The sequence below is a fragment of the Cheilinus undulatus genome, linkage group 11 (genome assembly GCF_018320785.1).
Source record: "Cheilinus undulatus linkage group 11, ASM1832078v1, whole genome shotgun sequence".
In the NCBI taxonomy this organism is placed as follows: domain Eukaryota; kingdom Metazoa; phylum Chordata; class Actinopteri; order Labriformes; family Labridae; genus Cheilinus; species Cheilinus undulatus.
The window spans coordinates 16,934,233-16,961,988 of NC_054875.1; the positions used below are offsets into that span (position 1 = coordinate 16,934,233).

The window sequence follows — 27,756 nt, forward strand, 5'->3', positions numbered from 1 at the left end:
ACATTGTTTTGCCCTTTTCAAAGCGGTCCTACTGTGGCACTAATTTTTTAGTGAGAGGTGTCAAAATGAGAGCTGCTCGTGTACCTTTACATTCTGTCAGTTGGACCTCTAAATTTGTGTCGGGTAATTTTAATTTCGCTGTGCCCCCCCAACTGCCAATTGTTGGCATTGCAGTGCGTGGCAAATCCATCAGTCCACCACATGTGCCGTTTCCTGTGCTCCAGTAACCTTGCATAGCAGATGGATACACCCGTTTGTATGTTTCTCACACAGACTGTAGAAAGAATTGGACAAACCCTGTGTGACGTCAGTCGTCTGCTTACAGTAGGCGGACTCCAACAGCTTTTGAAGCCAATCTGTGGAGTCTTCCATATTGAAATCGTGGTCTTAACCGAACTTTGGATCAACCTAACGGCCCGCCCGCTAAGCGCAGCTTCCTGTCAGCCTGCTAGCTAGCATTCTGGTTGCCTGCCAAGCTATCTGTCAATCAAATGAGATGCACCAATCAGCTTTCATCCTAAATATAATCCAAACGATCGTGGTACAAAAAAATTAACCCCTGTACAGTGGGAGCACAATAAGACACTATAGCTAATGAGACACTATAGCTAATGAGACACGTTTGGTGATTTGAACCAGGCTGTAAACCAGTTTATTTCTAGTGTCAAAACCGGCTGTTTAACATGTGTGCAGACTGGACTTCCGATGTTCCTGCAGCCAGCCTCAAGTGGACACTTGCAGTATTGCAATTTTTTGCACTTCTGCATTGGCTTCATTTTTCAGGATCGGAGGTTGCCGCTTGGTTTCTCGCTTGTGAATCCATCTTGCAAAGCTCCTGTCTGAACAGTTTAGCTCAGTTAGAAAGTGACAGGATCAATCAGCGACAAGGGGCAGTACTTTCTGGAACAGCAGTCATGACGTATGCAAGCAACAACAAGAGGCCGGTGCAATTATGGCGGAAGACATTAGCATGGATGCTGCTAAAGCGCCAGTTTTATCAGAAAGTGATGACATTTTTTCTTTGAAAAAAACAACGAAGAACAGCACTGAGTTGTTTTCTTTTCAAAAACGGCAAAAGTCGTGTACTGACATGTCCACAGTCGCCATGGTTTGCGTTATGCAGTTCTCTTTGGAGTTTAGTCCTTCAGTAGGGGCACAGCTCAATAGCAGCTACGTCATGTTTTGTTGATCTGATTGACCCTTAAAGATGTGACAGAACGTTCATCCAGTTTTTTTAAAGGCTCTGCCCTTTCCCAAACGCTGTCTACGAGAGGCGTGCCAGGTTAGTGATCCAGCAAAAAATAAAAAAACATCCCACCCATTTTGTACAAGTGTCAGCCAGATGATCAGTCTCTGCCATATCCTAAAGTTAAAAGAAAGAGATAAATCAACACTTTGTCTTTCTTTGGCTTCTTCTGAGAAACTAAATTGTGAAGAAGTCTCTGTAACTTTGTGTGCTTAAAAAAATCCAGTGCATTGTAAGAGTTTAGTCACTCAGTGATTTTGATTGTGTTTCTGTTCTAGATGCAGATTGGCAACAAGTATTGTGTGCACTGTGCCTCAATCCAAATTGTAAGTCTTATTTATGTATAATGTTAAAAGGTAAGAAAAGTCATGGCTGATGCTCCATTGGGCTTTAGTAATCAAACATTTTGTATTTTGGGGTACATGTTTGATTTTTCGGGTGGGGAGGTATTATGACGCTGGGTCATAGTTTTGATTTCTTTCTGTTTTATAACATATCTGCAGCTCTAATCTTGACTGTGCTTCCTCAGCTGAGATCCGTCTCATCAACCTACATCCTCACTCGATGCAATGGGAAATCTGTCTCTGATCCAGTTGATTTGGCTCATCCCAGCTCAGCTGGTTATTCAGCTCCCAAATGGCTCTTCATTTAGTAACCGTTCTGCTTTTAGAATGTGAATTAGATAACAACAAAGGACGGAGGGAGGGAAACTGGCACTTAAACGAGAGCTAACAGGACAGTGGCTAACATGAAAGAGCCGTATCATAGCCAAGCGGCAACCTCTGGTCCTGAAAAATGAAGCCAATGCGGAAGTGCCAAAAATTGCTATACCGCGAGTGTCCACTTGAGGCTGGCTGCAGGAACATCGGAAGTCCAGTCTGCACACATGGTAAACAGCCGGTTTTGACACTAGAAATAAACTGGTTTACAGCCTGGTTCAAAACACCAAACGTGTCTCATTAGCTATAGTGTCTTATTGTGCTCCCACTGTACGGGGGTTAATTTTTTTGTACCATGATCATTTGGATTATATTTAGGATAAACTTCACTTCACAGTGATTGGCGCGTCTCATTTGATTGACAGATAGCTCAGCAGGCAGAGGCTCCGTTCCTGTCAACCGGAATGCTAGCTAGCAGGCTGACAGGAAGTTGCGCTTAGTGCGCGGGCCGTTAGGTTGATCCAAAGTTCAGCTGAGACCACGATTTCAATATGGAAGCATCCATGGATTGGCTTCAAAAGCTGTTTTACTCCGCCTATTGTAAGCAGACGACTGACGTCACACGGGGTTTGTCCAATTCCTTCTACAGTCTATGATCACAGGCTCAATTGTGAATGGCTCATCGTTACTCGGTAAGTTTATTGGGCTTATAGTACATCACCATTTCAATTAAAAGCATGAGGATATTTTTTATGTTGAAGGGGTTCAGCTAGCCTCTTAGCCTAGGGCAAGATTCTTCAAGACTTGTGTTTCCCTTCATCTGGCTACATAACGCAAGACACTAGTAGGACTGAAGGACTGGGTATTTGTTATGCTGACTGGCACCACAACAGGAAAAATCATTTAAACTGTGGTTAAAAAAAGATAAATTACTGTTTTGTAAAGTGTAGTAATCACATCTAATGTATGTAGAAATTTTCTAACTTAGGCTGTCCCTCACTACGACCGACACTCTGGATCTGTTTGCAAACATATAGCCCAAGGGCATGCATCCCTGGCTTTTAATTTATTATTATCATTATCATTACAATGTTACAAAGTCATTTAGCAGATGCTTTTTAAGCAACTTACATCTGGGACGGATGTTGCTGGCATTGAGGACCTTGCCCAAGGGCTCACACTGGACACTTGTGCTCTGACTAGCATTTGAACCCACAATCTTCCATACAACAGTCAGTAATGTAAACCACTGAGCTATCCAGCACAGCGGTGCAGGGGTTGGCGCTGTTGCCTCACAGCAAGAAGGTCGCTGGTTTGCTTGCCAGTCAGGGCCTTTCTGTCTGGAGTTTGCATGTTCTCCCCATGCATGTATGGGTTCTCCCTGGGTACTCCAGCTTCCTCCCACCACCCAAGACATGCTCATTAGGTTAATTGGTGACTCTAAATTGGCCGTAGGTGTGAATGTGAGTGTGCCTCCTTGTCTGTCTCTATATGTCAGCCCTTTGATCAGGGCCATTTCTGGGCATAGGCGATATAAGTGGTTGCTTAGGGCACCATACTGGGGAAGAGCGCTGTCATGAGCCCTGAACATTTTTGATAGGTCCACCAGTGTAACAGATCATCAACTCCTGCACTCGTTCGTGAAACAGTCTAGCCTCACCTCGCCGCCCTCTCTCTCTCTCTCTCTCTCTCTCCATGCGCGCCCCCGGCACACGCACACTGGGAGCCCAGCAAGACGTTTAGAGAAAAAAGTTTTCTTTTTCCTAGTTCACACAGCGTTAAACAGACAGGATGTAGAGATAGAGCCCTGCGTCGGACAGCTAACAGCCTACCTGCCCAGTCCCCCTGATTTCATGAATATTAACACCTGCTTGTACAGTGTGTGTCATCTCTCTCTCCTGCCTGCACCCGCAACGTGTGTGTCCAAATCCTCCTAAAGTCTGACCATCCACGGAATACACGGAATGACAGAAGCTGCGTTCAGTTTAAGAAATTATAATATTCTCTTCACTTAAGCACTATCCTTGACAAATAAGGTTTTTCACTGTTCTAGTCAAAGTTTCTCACCGAATGAAGCGTGAAAGAAAACTCACATCCTCGTCAGCCATAACACTCCAAAAACACCAGCTATGACAGCTGGCAGCCTGGACTAATTCAACCCTATTTATATTAATAAGAGTAATGCCAGGATCATATTTACAGACTTTATGTACACATTCTTGGTTTTTTAAGCCGTAGGTGTAATTATTTTCCTGATCATTGTTCGCGAGTGCCAAAAAGCGCAGCGTACTCCATTCAGCTCTTACAGAGAGTTCATTTTTACCCTGTTTTCCCCTTTCTGTCCCTGTCCTTGTCCGTAAATTAAATGCTTTATGATAAGAGGCCAATTTTTCTGGATAGAAGGGATTTCCCTTCAAATAACAGAATGATGGCTCAGCATCTCTGTGCCAGTTCCCTTCCTGTGTGTCATGAGGCGTATCAGAGCAGTGGAGACACTCATACTGTATGTCTGCAGCGCTATGAGAAGCGTTAAAGCTTCTGTGTGCATTTAAGGAATTAGACTGTTCCTTGTTTACTAACTTAAACAGTTTTAGTGCAAACAAAGTTTAAATTCAGACCTGATCCCAACACAGCCCTCTAACTTTGTTCTTTTAGTAGAGCTAGCAGGATCATTCTCATTAAAAACTGCTGCAAATGCTCTTGAAATATGTCTGTAAGTAATTATTTCCTAATGTGTTTATAACCCTAGGTTTCTTACACTGTCTTGGCATTATGATGTGTAAATCCTGTGTGGTGGATAACTATCAGTCAGAGGTGGAGCCATGGGGTGGCTTGTGGGGCCTATGCCCATAATGTTTTCTCAAAACAAGTCTTTAACTTTGGTGAAAGTACATTATCTCTGATTGCTGATGAATGTAAAAAAAATAATCTTGGATTGTGATAAACAGATTGACCCTGTTGATTACAACATGGAAATTTCATTCTTGTTGCCAAACTTAAAAAAAAAAAAAAAAAAAAAAAAAAGATGTTTTTTGTACTTGGAAAAGCCTAAAAGCACATACTACAGAATAAATCAAACCCTTGCATTTTTTGCAGTGTGTGTGTGTGCGTGGGGGGGGGGGCACCAAATTGTAAGTTGTCCTAGGGCACCAAAATGGCTAGAAATGGCCCTGCCTGCGATTGACTGGCAACAAGTCCAGGGTGTACCCCGCCTCTCGTCCAATGACAGCTTGGATAGGCTCCAGCTCCCCTGCGACCCCTAACGGAATAAGCAGAATAGAAAATGGATGGATGGAAGAAAAATGCATATATTTTCAAAGGTAAAAGCATTTTCCTCTGTATTACTTAATCTAATGAAAAGTCACTTATTATTTAATCTCTGTAACATTCCAGAGGCTACATCCTCTTTGCTCCTAAATGCTACTGACACACATGACAAGAAATGTAATAAACATATATGTAAAGTTTTTCAAAGCAAATTCTCTCACAGAGAAAAAATGAAAAAGTCAATGAAATTCATTTCAAAATTCTTCATAAAATATACCTTGCCAATTAACCAATCTGTACGTATGTAAATGTGAATAATATCTGTGCATTTAGTTGATATGCTGATGAAACAATAAAACATTTTTTCAATTTGTGGTGACCATGCAATTCTGGTCAGATGTAAGTTCCTTTTTTTCACTACTGCTATCATTTCACAAAGCTTTCTCTGAAATATGTAATAAGTTACTATGACAACAAGGGTGATAAATGTCTCTGCTTCATAGTTCATTATCTTATTTTATTGTGAAACGTTTTTTATTCATAAGCAAAGCTTTTTCCTCCAAGAGTACCTTGATGCAGACAAGATGGCCAACATACATCCAATCCATACCAGAAGTTTCAACTGGAAGTCCGTACGTCTAAGGTTAGGCTTAGGCATTAAAACCCGAGTGGTTAGGTTCAGGGTAAGGCAGTGGGGAAGGTGATATATTTGAGATCCAGCACCAAGGGTTATGCTTAGGCGCGAAAAAGACTGACAACAACTGGCAGCTGAGTCCAACACAAAGAAGAATCTTCCGCTTGGGACTTCCAGCATGGATTGGATGTATAGCGACGCCCATGTCGGCCATCTTGACTGCAGTTGGGTCCCTCTCAGCTTTTTAGGTTTCAAACTGGTTGAACAACACCATGTGTGAAGCATGATTAAAAGTATAAGGAGTGGTCAGATGAGTATTTAAGTTGACCGTCTTTTCTGCTGAACTTTTAGGTATCTTGTGGGCTATGTGATGGGTGGAGGTTGTCAGACCCCCAAAAAGCATTATTTGCTCAGATTCCAAAGCTACCTTGTTGGCAGTGAAGAATTGGGCATCCAGAGCTCACCCCTACCTGCTGCAGGAGATCTTGTGCCGTCAGTATAGACTTGAACAAGCTGGCTGTTATGTTAAATTTATGTGGGTACCTGGTCACCCAGGTATAGAGGGAAATGACAGAGCCGATACTGATACTGTTGACCTGAATGTGTTCCTTTGAAAGCCTGAGTACCTCCAAATTAGCAAAGAATAGTGGAGGAGCAGTGGCAAAAAGAGTGGAGAGAGGACCAATGTGACAGGCATTGTTTTTCACTACAGCCATCTGTCAAAGGAAGGGGGCTATAGTTTAAATCTGGGAGGAAGGATGACGTTGTCCTTACTAGGTTAAAAATGGGGCATTGCAGTCTTGCTAGAAATCTTAAAATTATTGGCAAGAACCCAAACGATCTTTGCCAATGTGGCAACTTGCAGCATGTTATTTCTGAATGTAATAGATCTAGGGACAAAAGGCAGCACGGAATTATCTGTTTTGGTTATTTCCTGCTCTTATAGTTTTTGTTTTACTCTGATGCGGACCTTCAACGAATTGGAAAAGCGGTCATTCTATTTCTCCGGTCATCTAGACTGTACCAGTAAATTTAAGATAGGTGGATTTCTGTAAGTTGTGGAGGACAGCATTATGCTATCTAGTGTACAGCCTGCCGGAATTCCGTTCGAAAAAGAACAAGTTACCCTGGTCCACACTCCAACATAGTAGGTGGCAGTATTGCACTTTAACGTTGGTTGCAACCCACCAAAAAAAACAAGAAGAAGAATCTAAAGCATCCATGCCGTCGTAAAGTAGCATGTAGTAGCATAGTAGCCTTCTGACGTCAGGATTTGGCGACTTCACGCTTGCGTACAGAGTACTCGACCGCTGATGCAAGAGATTTTCGGCGTTGTGAGTGGTGTTGGACTGTGTGAGAAATAAAGTAGCTCGATCTCAGTAACGTTTAAGCCCGCAAAAATGTCAGGAGACGAGGTAAGTTATCTCCATATGTTTCATGCTTAGCCCCTTCCCTAGGTACCAGTGTTTTATAAAATACAGGGATTATCGGATGATATTGTTGAGGAGGATTTAAGGCCTCGGCACTGCTTCCCCCTTCTTGTCCGCACCAGCTCTCACATGGCTCCAGTCGAGCTAACAACGGCCCGAGCAGCAGAAAATGCTAAAAAAAATCCTCTTTACCAATGATTTTCGATCTGTCGAATAATACTTGCGGTTTACACATCCCACAGCTAACCAGGCAACCCTACCATATACGCAGGAGACGAAGAAGATGACATGTTTTACATCATGTCTGCCGTTAGCTGTGTGCTACATATGCTGCGGCGCTAACGGTTAATTTTCTTTTTCAGTCAAACAGCTACACGTAATCGCATATCATGTAATGGAGAAAGCTAGTCACATAAACTCTGTTATTTTCTATGCAGAGATTCATGACAAAAGAAAAATATCTCACTTCTGAAATTATAAAGTGCACACAAATAGAAACACGGCAGACAGATGTTTAGTTACCATGGGTGGGAAGTAGGGCTGAAACGATTCCTGCCTACACCAGGCATTTTGTTGCTGGCTGCTATGGCAGACGGAATCCGGGCCATATAGAACAACAAACGGACATGCTTTGAAGAGCCATATATGGCTAACAATCTGCAATTGACAACAACAAAAACACACAAAAAGATACCATGGTGGTGGCCTAAAGCTGCTAAAATTGTATTTGTCCCCTGATTCTCTGTTGAAAGGTATTATTGAGGAGTAGATTAACTAGGAAGTTGTCATGGTAGAGTCATCATTTAAATTTCTTGTCATATGGACATAGGTTTTACATTTTTAACTCATATTCTCTCCTTTTCTCCCTCAGATGATTTTTGATCCCAACATGACTAAGAAGAAAAAGAAGAAGAAGAAGCCTTTCATGCTGGATGAGGATGGAGGAGAGGGGATGGGGGGAGAAGAGGCTAAAGAGGTGGAGGTGAAGGAGGCAGAACCAGAAGCTGGAGAGGACAGGGAACTTGATCTGGATGAAGATGAAGGCAGGAAGAAAGGTTTGGAAGAAAATAGATGTGCATTGACCAAAGGCCTCAGTATTGGTGTATATTCCCCTTCAGGAATGTGACACTATACATTCTATAACAAGTGTTTGCTACTTTGGAATAACATAGTGTTTGTTTCATTATCTCTAGAGCCATCTGATGATTTGAATGACTTGAACTTCTTCAATCAAAAGAAAAAGAAGAAGAAACCCAAGAAAGTATTTGATAATGATGTAGAGGAGGGTTTAAAGGTCAGTCACTGCTTAACCACTACCAGTTTTGCTTCATCATTTGCTATCCTATCTCTCCGACATGTAAATATCAGCACTTCCTGTTCTGTGCCTCCATCATGTTTTAATGGGAACCCTGCATGTACAGACACACTGGCCTTATTAGATGAACACTGGTGACTGTGTTTCTTTTTACTAAGAGTACCAACTGAAATATTTTGAAATGTAAAATAGATTTACATGTAAGCTGTGGTTGTTGTTCCATCAACTGTGGGTTTTGATGTCATGTTTGTGCTGTTCTATTTCTAACATCTTTTGATTGTACTCACCTTGATCTACATTTTAGTCACATAATTGTGCTCTTCACTAAAACTGTACATGGGATTAAATTAAAAATGCTTCAGTGATAATATTCCATAGGAAATTGGAATTGGAAATTGGATGGAGGAACAACAGAACCACATAACCTTTAGGGGTTCTCTTATCTACTTTCTCATAGTCATTAGCAAACATTTTTATTTTGAGTTTAATTTTGCACTGGTTCAAACCAGGAGCTGAAAATTGAAGGAGAGCAGACAGAGATGCCAGAGGAGGATAACCTGGACCTGATGCTTCCAACCAAAAAGAAGAAATCAAAGAAAGTAGACTTTGATGAAGGAGAGACACTGGAGAAGGATGAAGGTGAGAATAAAAAAACCTCAAACCTGATGTAGATTACTAAAGAAAGATGTACTCATAAACTTTTATGTGTTTCCAGCTCTGGAGGACGATGAGGGCAAAAATAATGATGGAATCTCTTTCAGCACCAGCACAGGACCAGCCTGGGCTGGCTCAAAGAGAGACTATACTTATGATGAGGTAAGATAGCTGACTTAACCACATGCTCACACATTGCATGCTCAGTCAATAACAGAGTATTTTTCTGCACCAGAAAAGCAGTCTTATGTCTCTTTGGGAAATTTGAAGCATGCGTGTTTTTTAAAAAAAAGGCTTTGTGCTTGTGCAGAGTGAAAATATTGGACACAAGTGACAAACAAATGCACCAAAAGATTTACAAAGGGGAAATGAAGGACTTATTTTTTTTTATTTAACCTAAATTATTTCTGTTTTAGATATTATGTGCTACAGAAATAGTATTACAAACTACTCACAGAAATGTTACAGATATTTATAGAGTTTTATTCATTCACATATGATGGCATTTTTGTTTAATTCAATTAGAAGTAATGCTGCAAGCAGTGATAGGGGGCCTTAGCCGGTTGGTTGTGGCATAGACAGAAAAAAATGGCCTGCGGCAGTAATATCCATCAGAAACTGATCGGTAAAACAGCTATGAACTCATGTCTTTAGAAACAACATTAAGTGGGAGCACATAGTGAAAATGTGATGTTGTGTGACAGAGCAAATCATGTACAGAGTGCTGTGTATTACAAATGGGGGGCCCTATAACAAATATGTATTGTTTGCATGAACATAAGGTCAACCAGGGACTCAAACCACAGTACAGCACAGTCCCAGAGAGTTATTAACTGGTATGTTAAACATACAGTATATTCCTTTTACATGGCAATACTGCAAATTTTGATGAAGCACCACAGCCTTGCTTGAAGGGTTTTGTTCATGTGCCACAGAAGTTTTATTTTTGTCATCACTAGCTTTAAAACTTCAAAATTACTTGTATTTGGATCAGATGAACTTGCTCTGAGGGTTCTAGACTTACATTTTTGACAAGCATGATCGCCATGCCCTTGAGTTTTGTTGTTGGGCTGAACTAAATACATTTCTGGACATGTCTTGCTAACTTTAAAAAATATTTAGCAAATAGATACACCAGAAAGAAATAATACAAGGAGGAACCCTGAAAATGGCAAATTTTCACTTTCAGTAACAAGCTTTTTTTTAGGTCCTAGCAAGACACATGCCTGGCAAATGTCACATTTTTAGGTGGGAAGGGTGGAAATTCCGAGATATTGTTGTAGGGAGCCACTGAACCATTCTGCGTCTTTTAATGCCAAAACCTATGTTAACTTTGACATGTCTCAGCTGGCCTCATGTCTGCCAATTTTCATGACAACATTGTTTTAAGCATTGAAAAATACTACACTCTGTTTCGTTGTAAATAATACGGAACTATAAAACCACTTTAGTTGCAGACCTTTGAGCTTCTCAAGATAGCATACTTTTATGTTAGGATGTTGCAAAGCAATTTTGAGGGAATTTGGGTCAATCTTGTATTTAATGTCCATTCTTTTGAGGACCAGCCAATTTTATTACATTTCCAAAATGTTCCAAATATGAACAGCCATATTGACCTCGACCTGTGAGTACCCAAAAAGCCCCAAACAACTTTTCACCATTGACACGTCCTCTTAGTATACACACAAGATGAAGTTATTTGGGTGAATGCCCCAACAGGAGTCTACTGAAATATGACTTCTGCTGTTGTCCCAAAATATGCTTTTTTTAAACAGCAAAAAAGCAAAACGATAGACTTTTGTTTGCTTCATTATATGGATCAAAGAGGGGGGTTTTAGGTCCTGAGATGATGCATGTGCCCACCCATTTTTAAAATCCTAGGTTAAAGATGCTGCAGGGACTTAGTATTTGAAATACTGTTGAGGCACCAATAAACCACGCCCACCTACAGAATGAATATCAATCATGTCAGTTTGCCACAGTGTATTTTTTTTTGCCATTTGTAATGGTTCTACTACTTTTTAAGCACCTCAGAAAAGTAGTCCCTCTTTCTGTTTCATGCTTTGACATCTCAATGAAGTTATACACAGACCTGTGAACTTTGCAAATTTGATTAGCCAAATGGACAGTCATTTATGCACTGGAAATTATCAACCTGCTCAATTTTATTGGTCTTACAGGGGGATTATTCAAAAACACTACTTCATGCTGCCAGTAAGAGGTGATGTGATATAGAGTAAAATGTTTCAGGACCATTTTTTCAGGCACCCTGATAAGCACACAAAGGCTGTGTCCGAAATCCCTCCCTATTCACTATATAGTGCACTACACAGTGAATAAGCCATTTGTAGTGGTGTCCGAATTCTGAGTGAGCATTGTTATTCACTATGTAGTGCACTCATTCTATCCCACAATGCATTTTGAAAAGTAGTGAACAACCAATGCCCACTAGCCCAGCAATATTTACCATCATACATGACGGATGACTGAGAGGAGCATAGGAACACATATAAAAACTTTATTTAATACTTTTTTGTTGGTTGCTTTTTAGTAAAATCTGTAAGAAAATGTTAAGGATTTAAAACGGAGTAACTCTGAGGAGACATGAGACAATCATCTTTATGCAAGGGTTAGTTACATTACACACAAAAATGTACACTATTTTGACACTAAAGACACAAGCTTTTTATCTAGTAGTATTTTTAATTTGTGGGGGAAAATACATCATATTTAGTGTCAATTTTCAGCAAAATTCTACGGTTAATTTTGATCCTCAGCCATTGTCATCGAAATCTATGAGCTATTGTTGCTAAACGTTTTAATTGTGAGACGGCAGTTATGTCGTTTCCTGCTGCCGGAATAGTGTCCGAAATCATTTTTGTGTTTTGCAGTTGAGTCAACCATATAGTCCACTATATGCTGCTCACTATATAGTGGATAGGGAGTAGGGAATGAGTGAGTGGTTGCGGACACAGCCAAAATCTATTTTAAATATGATGTATAGCTGAGTTGTAACTAGGAATGTCCTGATTAGCATTTTTGGCCTCAGATCTTGATCCGATTTTAAAATATTGAGTATCTACTGATTCCTAGTCCATTCCTAATCCAATACTCATAATTGCCTAGATTAGAGTTTCAAAGTTTTTTTTTTAAATAGCTGAAGTAAACAGAATAACTGCTAGATGCCACAAGCTTATTCCATTTAACTTAGTATAGCTAACATTGTTGTAAAATACTACAAATAAAATTCTGACTGAATGGTGTAGCTCTTTCACTTTAATAATTAGAAATAAAGCAACATATTCACTTTGCGCAGTGTTTAAATTAAATCAGACAAGCATAAAAAATTCACTAAAAGTGGTTACAACAGCTTGACCAGAGCAGTCAAAATAACATGAATTCATAAATATGAATTCATAACCTCAGTTCCTCTTAAAAGTGGTGGAAACTGCTTCAATAGTCACACGAACAATTAAACTTAATAAATGAATTTGAAAGTATAACTGGCTTGACTGCTGTATTGCCTCTAATAAAAACCAGGAGTCAAACTGCAGCTGGTTCGTTTTACGACCGGGTCGTGGTACACACCAGCAAATAAGGGCAGGTATTATAAATGATGAACAAGTTAATTGCCGTGCACTTTTAGTTGTAACAGCGCGGCTTTCAATGCATTTAGACATGAGTCTGTTTTAAATGGTGCAACTTTTCTTCACTTGACTTGATGTGACCATCCTCGGCCAATCAAATCCTTTGCACAGAGCTCGCAAGCAAACCCAATTAAATAGGCACACAGAGAAACAGTGCGGACCGGGGAACCTACCAAGGGTTAGACATAGAGAATCAGTGACAATAGAGGTGGTTTGATATTAAGACAAAGATGGAGGAAAAACGGACCGTTTTATCAAAAATGGATGAACTGCTAATTGTTAATTCTTCCCAACACTATGTGGGTTTGTACCAGTATGTCTCGTATGCTATAGTACCCTCGCAGTGATGAATACAACGTATCTCTACAGGACAAAGCACACATCTTTCAGCAGTAATCCTAACTAGTGGATGGCAGTAGACCAGTATTAATACAGTCTTTGGTAAAATTTCTGCCACAGAATGGATATTTACAACACCGTCATCACCTGTTTAAATGCCTGCGTTGTGCTGTGATGCACTCACGAGGCATATCCGCTCCAACAGATGGAGGAGCAGAGTGACTTGTGACAGACAGTTCAGGCTGAGTCCAGTCATTAGCACGTTTTGCTTTTGCATTACGTGTAGCCAGGTAAACACAGCTTACCCATTCTTGCTGTAAGTAAGCACGGTTAACAGGCAAAACGTGTGTTCTTTCTTCAAGTTTGATGGCTGTAAAGCAACAAAGTCAGTGTACTGTCTCTGTCAACCTGCCTTGGGCTTTAACACAAGCTGCGAGCTGCTTTGGCTGGTCTCGGTTTGTCTTGTTATAAACTGAGTATGGTTTGCTTTAAGGGGAGAATTTGGATTTAAAAACCTTACCTTTTTTTGTTTTATTTTATTTTACAATACCCTTCCTGTCATAGGCAAGAAAAATACCTTGATATGATATTTAGGCCATATCGCCCAGGCCTAATCCCAACTCACATGTGATCTGAAAACAAACTAACAACTTGATTGATAAGATTCCTCACACATTCACTGACCCTCAAAGTTCTGAAGATAAACATAAAATATAGATTAAATTAGAGAATGAGAAAGAGGTTGTTAGCTGGTTTTCATTTATCAAACACTAGTTTGTTTCAAACCATCCTTGAGCTTACTAGAAAATTAAAATTTCTGTTTAATTTTACCATAATATTATTTAGTTATGATGTAGCCCCTGACTTCAATAGTAATGGCCTAAAATGAAATATTTTGAAGTGACATAATGTGTTCTTTGTACTAAAATATGAAAAAGTTATTATTCTCTTATGAGAATATGAACAATTGACCCTTTGCTAAGCCCCTTTCTAAAATGGCCACTGTCCAGTCCTAGGTTAGCAAACATTTCTATGCACGGGAGGCCTAACACACTTTCAGCAGTTGTAGTGTACCGAAGCAGTGAGCTTACAGGACCTCCAAATCTTTACAGGCAGGTGTTAAATTTTTTTCCTTTCACAAAGCCAAGAAAAACAAGAGGAGAGATATGAATAAAATAGTGTAGAAGACTGAGACCACATAAACAGAGGCAGCGTCTTAGTTTAGTTAGCAAATGGCTAATGTCAACACATGTATATTAAAAGCTATATTAACATTAGCATAAAATGTAATCATATCTTAAGTTACTTCGCTGTGCAAGAGCTATGTTCTTTCACTATTTGTCCCAATGGGTCACATATTTCTGTCTTGAGTTCTGACGCGAGTCACAGACTATAAAAACCGAGCCTGATAGTAAACCTGGGCTGTTGTTTCCCTGTTACAGCCTGTCTGTTTACAAAGGGTCACTTATACTTACAGTGAGAATTAGAAATAAAGGCCAGACTCAAAATTAAGAGCCTCCTTCTTATAAAGGCCTGGTATCCTCTGCAATTATTTAAATAATGGCCCTGGTCTTTATTTGGGGATTTTCAGTATATTAGTCACAACCAAAACTGAATGTGAAACATCATGACTCCACTTTAAAGTGATGTAAACAGTTGGACTTGACTAGGTGCATGATCAAAAACAAACGAATCACGCAGATTTTAAACACCAATCCATGTTAAAATGTAGCAGCTTAATCTGAGACATGAACCCAGACACTTGAACATTGCAGTAGCACCTGAATATCAAATACAAGACACTCTTGTTATCACAGTGCAGTGTCTAAGGTGCAACTGCAGCAGCTCCAGAACTTTTCCTTCCTCACTCCTATTTCTTTACCCACTGTTACCTTAAAGTAAAGTGAAGGTTCTTGTTTAGGAGAACCAGCATCTCCATCACCTTTTTGTGATCTCTCTTGCCTTATTGCTCCCTTTAGGGTCTTTATATTTCCTCTAAAAATCCCGAGTTTATGCTTCAGCGTAGCAGCCTTCTCCTCTGTTGCAATAGTGAAGTTACTGTATTTTGTTGAATGTGTAGTTAGGAGATGGTAGATCAAATGGGAAGTATCAAACGCAGCCTTGTGGCTACTGCCTCACCAGTCGGGCTACTGGGCCCTTGTATGTTTCTGTGGCAGCAGTTTCTTGTGTAAGACATCAAATTTTTAGAAGCTGCCACCTCCTTTGACTAATGAAAATAGTTTTTGCTAATTATTGACCAGTGACATCTCTTCGCAATGTACACAAATGCTGAACTTGTTTGGGTGAGCATTGTCTCAGTGTAAACCCCTGAAATGCTCTCGTGTTACCACAAAAATCAAAATGGCATTCTTCCTGTTTGATTTACGATGTTGGTCCAAGAGGCTGTTTTGTAATTCCTGACATGATTCACATGCCCACAAATGTTTAAAAAAAAACCCTGGGTTTAACCTGCTGTGGGGGCTGAATTTTTTTGTAGTAATTGGCTCTAAATATCAGAAGAAGTTTCCATTCATTTCCAGAACATGCCTAAGAATCATCATGTTATCTAAACCCCCCTCACGATTTCTTTTAATCCACCAAAATAAAGTAATAGGAAATCCCATATAACTTTGATAATTTGCACTGAAGATGTTTTTTCACGTTACAGTTTCCCCTTATGTCCAAGTGACCTGTTACAGTTGCATTCCTTTATCCATGTCTTTACTTTTATCTGCCTTTAATGTATTAATTATATTATGTATATTATATTCTTTAATATATATTATATTCTTTAATATATTAGCCCAGTATAAATGTATTCAGTGTTAAAGACAGTTGCTCTTTGCACCATCCCTGTCTCAGCTTCTGAATCGGGTCTTCAACATCATGCGAGAGAAGAACCCAGACATGGTGGCTGGAGAGAAGAGGAAGTTTGTTATGAAGCCTCCTCAGGTGGTCCGAGTGGGAACCAAAAAAACCTCGTTTGTCAACTTCACAGACATCTGCAAACTGTAAGTGTCTTCTTTAAACTTCACAAACTATGCAGTGACCTCTCACAATGTTACTGTCAATTTTGGTATGCTTATCTGAAGGATCATATACTAACTAATATCTTATCCCATCCACTATACTGACAACTTGAGCTACTGCCTGGTTGTAATATGTCTCCCCAAGGTGTGGATCAATGTGACTACAAAATATATATATAAAATTTGCGGTGCCCTTGACCTCTGAAATCTGATTAGCTAAGCCCTTAAGTCATAGTCTATGTGCCAAATTTGACAAAAATCCACTAACGCATTTGTAAAATATTGCACTTGCAATATTTGAGGTCACAGTGACCTTGACCACCCAGAATGTATCTTGGTAATCTCTGAGTCAGAGTGGACATATTTGAAACATTTGAAGACAATTCATTGAAGCTTTTTTTTTTTTTTTTTTGCAAAAAAACGTGTCCACAAAAAAAGGTTCCAGATGTATGTACGGACAGGTAACTTCAAAACATGGCTGCTGGCCCTTTCTGTTGCTGATGCAGAGGCCGTGGTAATGACACCTTATCAGGGCTTTTTCTGTAGCCAGCTGTTAATGATGAGGAACCAAGAACTCCTCATCTGTGTGACAATCACTGTTTTGAAAAGAGAATTAAAATAGATTTGAAAGACTTAAGTTTACAAGTTTATTGTTGGAAGAACTCTGCCGCAAATGACTGTTGATACGTAACAATAAATATTACTCCTTGACAGATGACCAACAGTGAGTTCAGGAATTGTCAGTTTGGTAGTTTCTTTCACCTTTTTTGCACACCACTTTTCTGCTGCATGTAACCAGTCCTCTCTAAAATGTAATCAACTACATAATCACTGTCTGAGAGAATGTGTTCTAACTGACCTTTTTTATGCTACCACAGGTTGCATCGTCAACCCAAACATCTCCTTGCTTTCTTGTTGGCCGAGCTTGGAACAAGGTATAACTTGTAGTACTATAATTAAACTCATGAATATACCATATATGGATTTTTTGTCAAAATCTATCTGTTGTTTAAAGTTAAAGTTAGCATTTGTCCGTATGCTGCTATCAAAGTTTCTCCCTGATTTGTGCCTTTCTTGTGTTAACAGTGGTTCGATTGATGGAAATAACCAGCTTGTTATCAAAGGCAGATTTCAACAGAAACAGATAGAAAATGTGTTGAGAAGATATATCAGTAAGTAGCAATTCAGCCCTTTATTTAAGGTAAAAACTAATGAAAATGTGACTTCAAATGAGTGTTTGGAATCTTTGAATTAACAGTCAGTTTACCATTACTCCCTCGTTGGTTGCACTTTGCTTTGGTCAATGAATCAAATTAGATTCAAAGAACCTTAATAAAATATTGTCACTGGCAACCAGAGGTTTGGACTGTACAGCAAGTTACAAATACCCGACTTTTTTCTGCACGGGCTGGCTCAACAAAATATGAAGACTGTTAGAGATGACTGGTACCGCTCACTTGAATGTTAAGTTAATCTTCTAACCCATTTTCCACTTCAGAGTCTGAGATAAATGGGTATGTTCAAGGGTTGCACCAAAACAAGACTTGAATCATAAAGCTCTGCCGGTGCTTTGCAAACTTTCGGGTCAGTCAGTGAAGTTTATTAAATCCTCTCAAGTCTGCAGACACAAACTGACTGCTGTCTCATAAGCGCAGATCCTGCCGGCCGCATGTGCAGCGCATAAACTTGGAGATCTGTGCAGTTTCTCCCATACAGTTTCTTCACTCACTATTGAAAGCTTTGTTTTTCATTGTTTAAACCTTTCTTTATGACATAGCGCCACTACAACGTTGGCATAGTGCCATCATGCCACGGCCAGTGGATGTGTGAAAAAACATAGGACAAGTCCCTGTCAACATTGCTGCTTCATCGTCTTTCTCTTTCCTCAAGATTTTCACACAGCGCAGCACATCACTTTTGCTGCATGTTTTGTTGTAGCAACAGCTAAAACAAGTGCATAAGTGCACAAATGAGAGAAATGTGGTAAAATTCAACTGAAATTGCTGCCATGGCTATATCTAAGCTAACTACTCTACTGGCACTACAACCCCCTCTCCAGTCCCTGTAACTCTCACAAACTCATGCTGAAGCAGGTCGGCAGAAGAGCAAAAACACCTTTTCTGTCATAAAAAGCTTTCAGTGTGGTTCTTTGCTCTCAAATTTTTGAAGAAATGTGCTGCAGTTCTGATGAAACTGCTGGCTAAATCTAAGGTAATTGCTACACAGTAGTGGTAGCAATTGCCTCCGCTTTCAGTACAAGTAAACCCTGTCTATAGCTACAATTTCATTCATCTCAAACGGTGCTTATTGGTCTGAACCGTGTAGATTGGATCTTTTAAGATGGACCGATGGAAGTCAAAATAGCAAGAAAAATACCAGGATTTACTCGCTTGTCCAGCAAAACGGAGTGAAATAAAGTATAGGGACACATGTCAGCCTAGGACATCTAGATACTTTGGTTCCTGGTAAAAAGAAACTGTGGCAGTTTATGACCCACTGAAAATGGCCCTGCGAATCACTTTTTGATCCTGACCCACCAGCTTAGAACCACTAATTTAGACTGTACCAAGTAGAAGCTGACTTCTTGGGGGTCCCACAGGTCACAGGATTCCTATGGGATAGGAACAGATTTCACTACTAATCATGTGATTGGGATGGGATAAGAAAAATAGCCCAGTTTTGTATGCACACACAGTTCCAACATGAATAGAGGCTACTATTTCCACCAGCTGTTTGCTGTTTTTTTTTTTTTTTGCAGGCACACCATACCTTACTAAATAGGCATGACATGATGTGGTGGTGTACCTGTTGCCAAAATCAAACAATAACAGGTTCAGAGCAAGCAGACCCCAGGGTTTTCCACAAGCTCTAGCTGTCATTATTGTACGGCAGTATGATTCAGAAACACACACTGTGAATATGCACACAAAGCTAGTTCAGATATGATGATGTACAATGGAGTTATAACAGTTTGAGTTTTTTTGGCATACATCACTGTTAAAATAAAACATTAATTGTGATGTTGGTGTACCATTTTAGTGTGAAACTCTTTTACAGAATGTGTTTACTGGACTTTAGACTTGTCAACTAAAAACAGTTGTTTGTATTTAATGGGATGTGAAATGATTTGCAGAGGAACATCCCAACCCATAACTAAACTTGTTTTAAAATGGATCTGATGAATACCTTGGAGGAGTTGCTTTGAGTTGTAGTAAACATACGGCCATCTACATGTCACGCAGCTAAAAGCAAATAGATAAATGTGATGTGCTTTTGTACACTAGTGCTAACACACTCTCTCACCCTTTTAGAGGAATACGTGACTTGTCACACCTGCCGCTCCCCAGAGACCATCCTTCAGAAGGACACTCGCCTCTATTTCCTGCAGTGTGAAACGTGCCACTCCCGCTGTTCTGTTGCCAGCATCAAGACTGGCTTCCAGGCTGTTACGGGCAAGAGGGCACAGCTCCGCGCCAAGGCCAACTGATGACCATCAATACTGTGCTCCTCCTACTCTTGGCCTCCTTTTTTCAATCAGAATTACTGAGGTCTGGGTTGGAAGCTTCTGATTCACTAAAGGACTCTAAATGGAATTGTGGAAGGTTTTTCTTGTAGTTTACACTGTGTTCTAACAGCATGTAATGCAAGCCTCTGCGACAAAGTTAACTTGATTCCTACCAAATGCATTGTCCTCACGGCTTGCAAGCTATGAAGTGCACCCATGGTGCAACTTTTTTTTATTGTTGCTTTGTTTCTATTTTCCTCTCGTGTTGCCACTGATGAGGAACAAAGCTAGAGAGAGATGACAAAGTACCAGGAGTGTCTGACAGGAATATTCTCGTGATTTTTCTTTGACTTCAAGAGCTAAATAGCTTGTTTTATCAAAGGGAAAATCATGGTGCAGTTAAAATATCCATATTTAAGACTGACTTGTTGTGCTATGACTTGGGTTAACACAGTGGCAAAATGAGACAGCTGTCCTTTGTTGAAGGCATTTCAATACATGTCATAATTTAACACTGGGAAAACTGAAATGTTCAGTGCACAGAAATATTGAACAGATGCCGTGTGGAGAGCAAATGTGCAGTGTTGTACATTACAAGGCAGTATCTGATGGCTGCATGCTTTTAGGACACAGTGTAAGTTTTATCAGGACCTGACCAGGAAAAGATGGGGAAAGTATCTAGTGCTGACTGATGGGTTTCATGTATTAACTCATATGTACCACATAAAATGGTTGATTTATTTAATAGGTTGGCTTGTGGATGAACCCTGCACCTAGATTTTTTCTTCGATTTTGATTTCTGCAAGACAATTTTGATTTAATATGGCTTGTTTGTTTCATCATTTCTCTACTTCACACACAGACTAAGAATATTTCTTCAGATACAGAATACAATATTTGCAACAAGGTAAATTTTCTTTAATGTTGGACAAGGCAACTTTAAAAGACAAGCAGTAGCAAGCTGTATTTTGTTGTCCATCAAAACTGATGCCAAAGCCATCTCTCCCCAAATATATAAACATGCAACGCATATGATGTCCACTAGACGGCACCGTGAAACACTGAGAACAGTGCAAAATTGTCATCACTAACCATATCCATCTTTTGTCTGACATCTCTCTGGGACTAGCTTGCTATTTTTACATATGCAGTCTGCCATGCACATGAAGAGGTAATGCTCAACAAATTAATTGCTGTCCACTTTGAAGAGAATTTCATAATTTTAATACATGCTTCTATTTAGCCATTTCCCACATTAAGCTCTGGTGATTTTCAAGAATCAAACTGAGATGTGTTTAAAGCATAGCTGTCAAATCACATGCTGTCAGTGCAGGTTTTGTCAATGACAGGATCCAAACATACCAATTTCTCATCTTATTACAGTAGATAACATTGTAAAATAACTCAAATTTGGACATGACAAAGGAAACTTCTTGATTGCATGAAGAAATATACAGTATGTTTGTGGCTGGAATAGACATTTTACTCTGCTTGTTTGAGTGCTATTACTAGCTATTACACAGATTAACAGCTGTGCTCTTCATAGTTTATTTCTTAGGCTTCTGAAGTTAAAACCAATATTTTATAAATCTTTGATGACTTGATTAAGAGGATAAAAACAGTTTTAAGTCAGTAAGACAAGGGGCAGGTTTCAAAGGCTTATGCAGCACTCTTTAAAGATTTTGAGCAGAAAGGAGCATTGATTACAAGGCTAATTGAGATGGAAAAAACGAGGACATGAGCAGAAGAGTTCTATTTGAAATATTCTCCACATTGGGTTTGGTGTTGTATGCAAAGGATGTGGATTAGGTTTGGCTTATACAATTTCAAAACTGGTTTTTACAAAAATAAAAAAATACTCTCCATTACTGGTCTCTGATATAAATATGTTGTCAAAATTATTTTGTTTCTCAAAATAGAGAATTTCTGGAGCTAGATGAGCCTAAGAACGTCATTGAAGTCAGTTCATGTTCAGCTTATTATAAATGAATGAAAATCAAGTCATTGTGTCTAGAGAGAGGTTGGCCCTTTGTTGTCAGTGGCTGTTATATTTCAGCCCTACTGTGAGTAGGGTAAACATCAGTATATAAAACATATTAAAGTCAAGTAAGCAAGTTTTTATATGACCAACATAAGCATTTATTAAAAATTTACTGTCGAATTTTGTTTGTCTTTCATAGCTTTTTTTTTTTTTGGTTTGTTTTTTTTTTTTTTCAGAAAATTGCAGGTTGAGCGACTGAAGAAAAATATTACAACTTAAAACACTTGCCAGAGAAGTTAGTTTGAACACAATTCATTTATCCTAATTTTAATATATCAATGTTGCAATACAGTTTATTCAAAATAATGCAATTACTTTTATAGATTTGTATTCTCTTATCCTTGTTCACCATTTGTGGGGTTAGTTTTAACAGTGTTGCGTCTAAACCAAATGTGTGTTTCCCAAGCCTGCATAAAACTAGCTATGAATTTGATTTTTTTTTTTAAACAGCAATTTGTTTTAGACAAGATATTTACTAAAGTCATATTAGGTTGGATAAGTTGACGTGTGCAAAAAATTAAAAATAAATGGGTTTCTGTTATTTGCACACTGAAGTGGCACTACGGAAACTTGGACGATGCAAAAATCCAAGATGGCGGACTCGGGAGGGTGGGGGTGGCTCCTTCTACAGTCTACAAAAAACAGATTTTAAATAATTCTAGGTTCATGAAAAAATAAAACGTATAAATTCAGGAGACTTGACAATAATTTTGAAAATTGCATATTTATTTATAATACTGCTAAATGCCACTCGGCTAAATAAGCACACTGCACCTTCACAGCATAAACAATGTAACCCGCGTTAGTTCATGCCCTGCTCACTCAGTGAATTAAGATGTGGAATGTGTGTACAACTTTGATGGTTAGTCAGTTACGTAAAATTATTGTTTAGTGAATGATATAGGTATTTATCTGTATATTATTTTCTTTACTAATGCAAACTTCCTTAGGGTAAGTGATCTCGTAACAGTTTGTTTCCCTAAATGAGAGCATTTTATTTTGAAGTTCAACACCGGAAGTCACATTATATGGATCTTGCGAAGATGTGATGAGTTTGCAAGATCGCTTTCGGCTTGTACCGCAGTAGTGTTTTTAGCACACAGTGTAGCTCCCAGTCAAGCAGCAGCGTTTGAGAAACGAAAAGTCATGCCACGTGTTTACATTGGACGACTGAGCTATCATGTTCGTGAAAAGGACATCCAGCGATTTTTTAGCGGATATGGAAAACTCATGGAAATAGATTTAAAAAATGGGTGAGTCCTAAGTGGAACCGAAAACGCGGGGCAGTCGACATTATCGAGTAGACATAGCTATTAACAGCGAAAGTACTGGTTCGGACATGTTGAGATGTTTTGAGCAAACTTTTCTACATACACTAAAGGCTAGTAAACATTGTCCAGTAGTTTGTTATGATGTTTGATTGCCATTTTAGTCTTTTCCTCTGCAACTTATGATCTTGCGCGTGGGGCAAATGTCGCATGGCCAACATGGCGTCTTTGTCTTTCCTATAGCTGAAAGCTAGCAGGCCGAGGAAGCATAAACAGTTTTTTTTTATAAAATATACATGAAAGGAAATGAAATTGTGTATCTAAATTTCGTTAATGTTGTGATTTGTTGTGTTCAGTAATATGCTGTTTTTCCTCTTCAGTTATGGATTCGTGGAGTTCGAGGATAATCGGGACGCTGACGATGCCGTGTACGAGCTGAACGGGAAGGAGCTGTGCGGGGAACGGGTGATCGTTGAACATGCTCGGGGGCCACGTCGAGACCGAGATGGCTACGGTGGGGGTTACTGGGGTGGTGGGCGCAGTAAGTGCAGTCTATTACAAGATAACCTCTCTTCCCTGCCCCCTGGGGTGAGGTGTCGATGTGGACTGCACAAAGAGCAATTTTGTTGTGCCATAGAGGCGCCTTCTGAATGTATAGTTTATGTATCATATGATGGTACAATTTAAGGTGACGAACTGCTTTCCCATTTTAATGTTGTACGTTTTTACACATATCAAGATATGCTTTGCTGCTACTATGTTGTATCAATTAGTTTTAACATGACTTAGGGAGAGGTTAGCATGAATCCAGGACAATTCAAAATTAATTTATTTCATGGAATCCGATTTTGCATTTTAAGGTATAAAAATCATATTCTTCGTAACAGTTGTTTGTTCTGACCATCAAGGGTTGTTGACTTGCAGTTTGTTGCTCCTCCTTTCATGACCATGGATAGACCTTTGGTCTGTGGTTCATTGCAGGGAAGGAACAGCAGTCTGCAAGCCGAAGCTTTCAAATATCAAAATCAAGTGTCTATGCTGTAGAGTTGGCATTAGCCAGCACCATGGCAGGCCTTTTTTTAAATCACAAATTGCAAAACGTTGTTTTTGGTAATAATTATTTACTTGGTGAGCCAAGTTTTTACGGTGGGAATCCCCAAGTGTTCTTTTTTTGCGCCATAAGGAAGCTTACTTCAAACTGTAGACTCAGCTTAGCTAGTTAAGTTTGAGCTTAATCAGTAGGACCAGACTTACATTTTCATGTGAAATGTGTATTTTTTTAACGTTGATATATATTTTCATATTCAACATTAACAAAAGTCCTTGATGTTTCAATTTGAAAGAGTCCTGTTGCGGGCTGAGGCTGAGAGTCCATTGAGGCTAAAGATGACTGGCTAAGATGACTGCCTGTCCCGTTTGGCCTTGGCTTTCACCTTACAATGTGTGTGTGACCTTTACCCCCCTTGATCCTTGGCTGACCTAACCGGAAGCCATGATGACAGCAGCCTTTTGCCAATAGACCAGGGGCGATGGTGAGGATTGCCATTGGTTTCTATGTTGACAGCAAACATAAGTGGACTGCTCTAGTAAAGAGCTTGCAATCAAAGAAATGTTGTAAGTGGAAAATATTTTGGACCGACATCCTGTCAGATACCAAACACTTAAGATTAGTGTATATATCTTTTTACATCGTGCTTTCTTAATTTCATCTCCCAGTATCCTTGATGGCAACCTATGTGGATACCTCCTTTCTGTTTGTGTTACAGGGATCAGAGGTCATGAAAGAACATCACTGTCTTATTTGTTCATGCAGCTTAAGCTTTACAGTCTGATGTACAAGAGTTTGGGCTTTGTACTGCTGGAACAGATGGAGTGCTGTTCTTTGCAGCAGAAAACTACTCCAAAATGTTGAACAATACAAAGAGCCTGTGCAAGGGCTTGTAGACACTTTTGTTGGAAAACATTTAATAATGGGATAACGGGGACTCCACTGATCAAATTTGATGCCCTTTTGGACTTTTAATTTGACAAGTCACTGTCTTGTGTTCATTTAGCTGCTCCTGCGAGTATTTTTTTTTCCATCAGTCATTAAATTTGTTCTAACTTTACTGTACTGTTGTTTTTAAAGGTAGTGGTTACAGCAGCCGCAGCCGTGCTGGCAGGGATAAATATGGACCTCCAGTCCGTACTGAGTACCGTCTCATCGTGGAGAACTTGTCCAGTCGCTGTAGCTGGCAGGACCTGAAGGTACATTTTGAAACCAAACACTTTTTTACTCAGCTCAGTTAAACGTTCATTTGATCAACAACATTTGCGCCGTTAAACTTTAAAGACATAATGAGAGTCAAAGCATTATTTAATGTTTTTGCTGTAAAACCGTTTGCCCCCCAGGACTTCATGCGCCAGGCTGGAGAGGTGACGTACGCAGATGCCCATAAGGAACGTACAAATGAAGGGGTGATTGAGTTTCGTTCCTATTCGGACATGAAGAGGGCTTTGGATAAGCTGGATGGTACAGACATTAATGGGCGAAAAATTCGTCTAGTGGAGGACCGACCTCGCAGGCGGAGGTCTTATTCTGGCAGCCGCTCAAGGTTTGAAATTTCACAGGATATTGCAAAAATACAAAAAAAATCACTTAAATACATATCATGTTGCATACTTTATTTCTGGAAGTTGTACAGTTTTTGAAAGAGTATATTAGTGGCTTACCCAAGTTCTAATGTTTTGTCTTGCTGTATGTGTTTGTTTAAACACACTGGCTTTATGAAGCAAACTATACAGCTTCCATAGAATTGAGTTATCCAGGGAGGAGAGGAATCATTGACAACCTTTCTAGCACATCTATAAATCTTTGTCACCAACACACGGGTAGTATTAATTTGTTCACAGAAACTGGTGTAAGTTTTTTTTTCCTGCTTTTTGTGCTGTCACTCATAGATCACGTAGTCGTCGCCGTTCTCGCAGCAGGAGCCACAGGAGCTCCAGGAGTCGTTCCAGATCCAACTCCAGGTGAGACTGGGTTGAATCTATAAAACAAATTAAACTTGAATATGGATCAGTATTCTTATTTTAGCTTTGATGGTTAGGATTAAAGTTTGGGGGTTACCTAATGTGTCACCTGCCAGCAGTTAACTCTTTGCTAAGCTAGAAAAGTCGTGCAAATGGTAAGTGAAGTCTGTGTGTTTCTTTTTCTCTTATAGATCTCGTTCCCGTAGCAACAAGAGACGCCATCATTCACGCTCCAGATCAGGAAGGAAGTCTCGATCCAAGTCAGGAGAAAGCAAATCACGTTCTCGTAACCGTAGATCCGGCTCTCGCTCTCGCAAATCTAAGTCACTGTCTCGATCCCACAAATCACACTCTCATTCAGTTGAGCGAAAGTCAAAGTCCCGTTCAAAGAGTCGCTCAAAGGTAAAGTCTGAGCGGGATTCTCGTAGTCGATCAAAGGAGGTGTCTGGTGACAAGAAGTCCCGCAGCCGTTCATCTTCTCCCCTGGAGAATGGGAAAGAGGCACGTACAACCAAATCTGCCTCCCGCTCGCCATCCCCACAGGAAGATGAGCATCAATCAAAATCAAGAGAGAAGAGGTCAGCAACTGGCTCAAGATCTTGCTCGCGATCTAGGTCACCTTCTCAGGATTAGTGGAAAAAGAGCAAAATTTTCATTCATTGTAAGCTTTATCATTTTGCTGTAATTTTTGAGCAATGTCATTGTACTGGCCTATCCTTCTTGTCTACTTTTCTCCTTTAACTATGTGCTCCTATTTAACATGGTGGAAGATGAAGTTTAGGATGTCCCACAGTGATTGAGGTCCTCCAAAACTGATATACACACAGTTTGCGGCAATGTTTTCACGTAATAAATACTCTTACCATAATAGTCAACTGATAAAGCTCTGAAGGAATCAAAATAACTGCAACCTATGGTAATGTAATAAAACTTAAGTATTATCAAAACTTGTTTGAGCAAAAATAAACGTGAGGTAAAATAATTATACACTTCAGTCACTTGGCATGACATTTTAAATGGATTCTGTTGGTTCACTTAAAACTGTGAACTCCCCGTTATGTCTGGATTGTAAATCGGGCAGTGTTTCATACTCGCCTGAAGTGCGTAGTTTTCGGAGATGAGTAGCATTTGATTGCAGTGTTTGATCTTAAGTAATAATTTATGCTTTCTCAACAACTTTATTAGGAATTTGGCTTGCAGTAAAGTATGATTCTCTGCTAAGATGCATTTACATCATTGTAGATATGCATATGTGCAAGAGCCGGGGGTTTTGTATTTCATGTCTGAACTACATTCGTCGTAGGTATAATGCTGTAGTTTTTTTTCTATGCGTTGATCAGCAGCAAGCTTCTTTTTGTCACAGTTCTGGATTTTGATTTGACACGAGCTTTAAGGCCTCATGCAGTGTCCATTTTCCTTTGATCTGTTTTCAGATTTCTTTTTATTTCTGGATAGTGGATTTTGTTAACCTTAACTCATGTGAAGTAGGGAGATAGTAGCCTACTTTGGGAAGTACTTTTTTTCTATTTTTTTTTTTTTTTTTAATCTTGGTGTGATTGTTATAAACCTCACATTTACTGTGTGCACATCCACTCTCCGTGTTCCGAAATAGATGTATATTTTTCTCCATGCGATTGAATCTTACATTAATCCTCTTTTTAAATGTATGTACAATTAAAGATCTTAATGAGAAAAAATATTGTCTTTGAT

The 27,756-nt window shown here is 39.5% G+C and overlaps 2 protein-coding genes across 3 annotated transcripts; both read left to right on the top strand.

Moving 5' to 3' along the window:
- Positions 1-7,078: 7,078 nt before the first annotated feature.
- eif2s2 (eukaryotic translation initiation factor 2, subunit 2 beta) lies at positions 7,079-20,546 on the top strand. Its single transcript, XM_041799644.1, has 9 exons — positions 7,079-7,221; positions 8,108-8,291; positions 8,430-8,530; positions 9,061-9,190; positions 9,267-9,367; positions 16,054-16,202; positions 17,099-17,155; positions 17,307-17,392; positions 19,532-20,546. Exons 1-9 carry the CDS (start codon positions 7,207-7,209, stop codon positions 19,705-19,707), a joined length of 999 nt encoding a protein of 332 aa, XP_041655578.1. The 5' UTR covers positions 7,079-7,206; the 3' UTR covers positions 19,708-20,546.
- Positions 20,547-22,801: 2,255 nt separating this feature from the next.
- LOC121517647 (serine/arginine-rich splicing factor 6-like) lies at positions 22,802-27,718 on the top strand. Of its 2 annotated transcripts, none has more exons than XM_041799599.1 (6): positions 22,802-23,019; positions 23,415-23,575; positions 25,163-25,281; positions 25,426-25,628; positions 25,975-26,046; positions 26,238-27,718. In XM_041799599.1, the coding sequence occupies exons 1-6, from the start codon at positions 22,913-22,915 to the stop codon at positions 26,677-26,679; spliced, it is 1,104 nt and encodes a 367-aa protein (XP_041655533.1). In that variant the 5' UTR covers positions 22,802-22,912; the 3' UTR covers positions 26,680-27,718. The 2 variants fall into 2 exon arrangements, with proteins under 2 accessions (XP_041655533.1, XP_041655534.1); XM_041799600.1 differs by having other exon boundaries at positions 22,804-23,019; positions 23,415-23,548.
- Positions 27,719-27,756: the final 38 nt, after the last annotated feature.

Excerpts from the sequence above, each read along its gene's own strand:
- eif2s2 (XM_041799644.1), top strand. Across the intron at positions 8,531-9,060 it reads ATGTAGAGGAGGGTTTAAAG|GAGCTGAAAATTGAAGGAGA; the intron begins GTCAGTCACTGC and ends GGTTCAAACCAG. Across the intron at positions 17,156-17,306 it reads TTGGCCGAGCTTGGAACAAG|TGGTTCGATTGATGGAAATA; the intron begins GTATAACTTGTA and ends TTGTGTTAACAG.
- LOC121517647 (XM_041799599.1), top strand. The coding sequence starts at position 22,913 with ATGCCACGTGTTTACATTGGACGACTGAGCTATCATGTTCGTGAAAAG. Across the intron at positions 25,282-25,425 it reads GTAGCTGGCAGGACCTGAAG|GACTTCATGCGCCAGGCTGG; the intron begins GTACATTTTGAA and ends TTTGCCCCCCAG. Across the intron at positions 25,629-25,974 it reads TATTCTGGCAGCCGCTCAAG|ATCACGTAGTCGTCGCCGTT; the intron begins GTTTGAAATTTC and ends TGTCACTCATAG.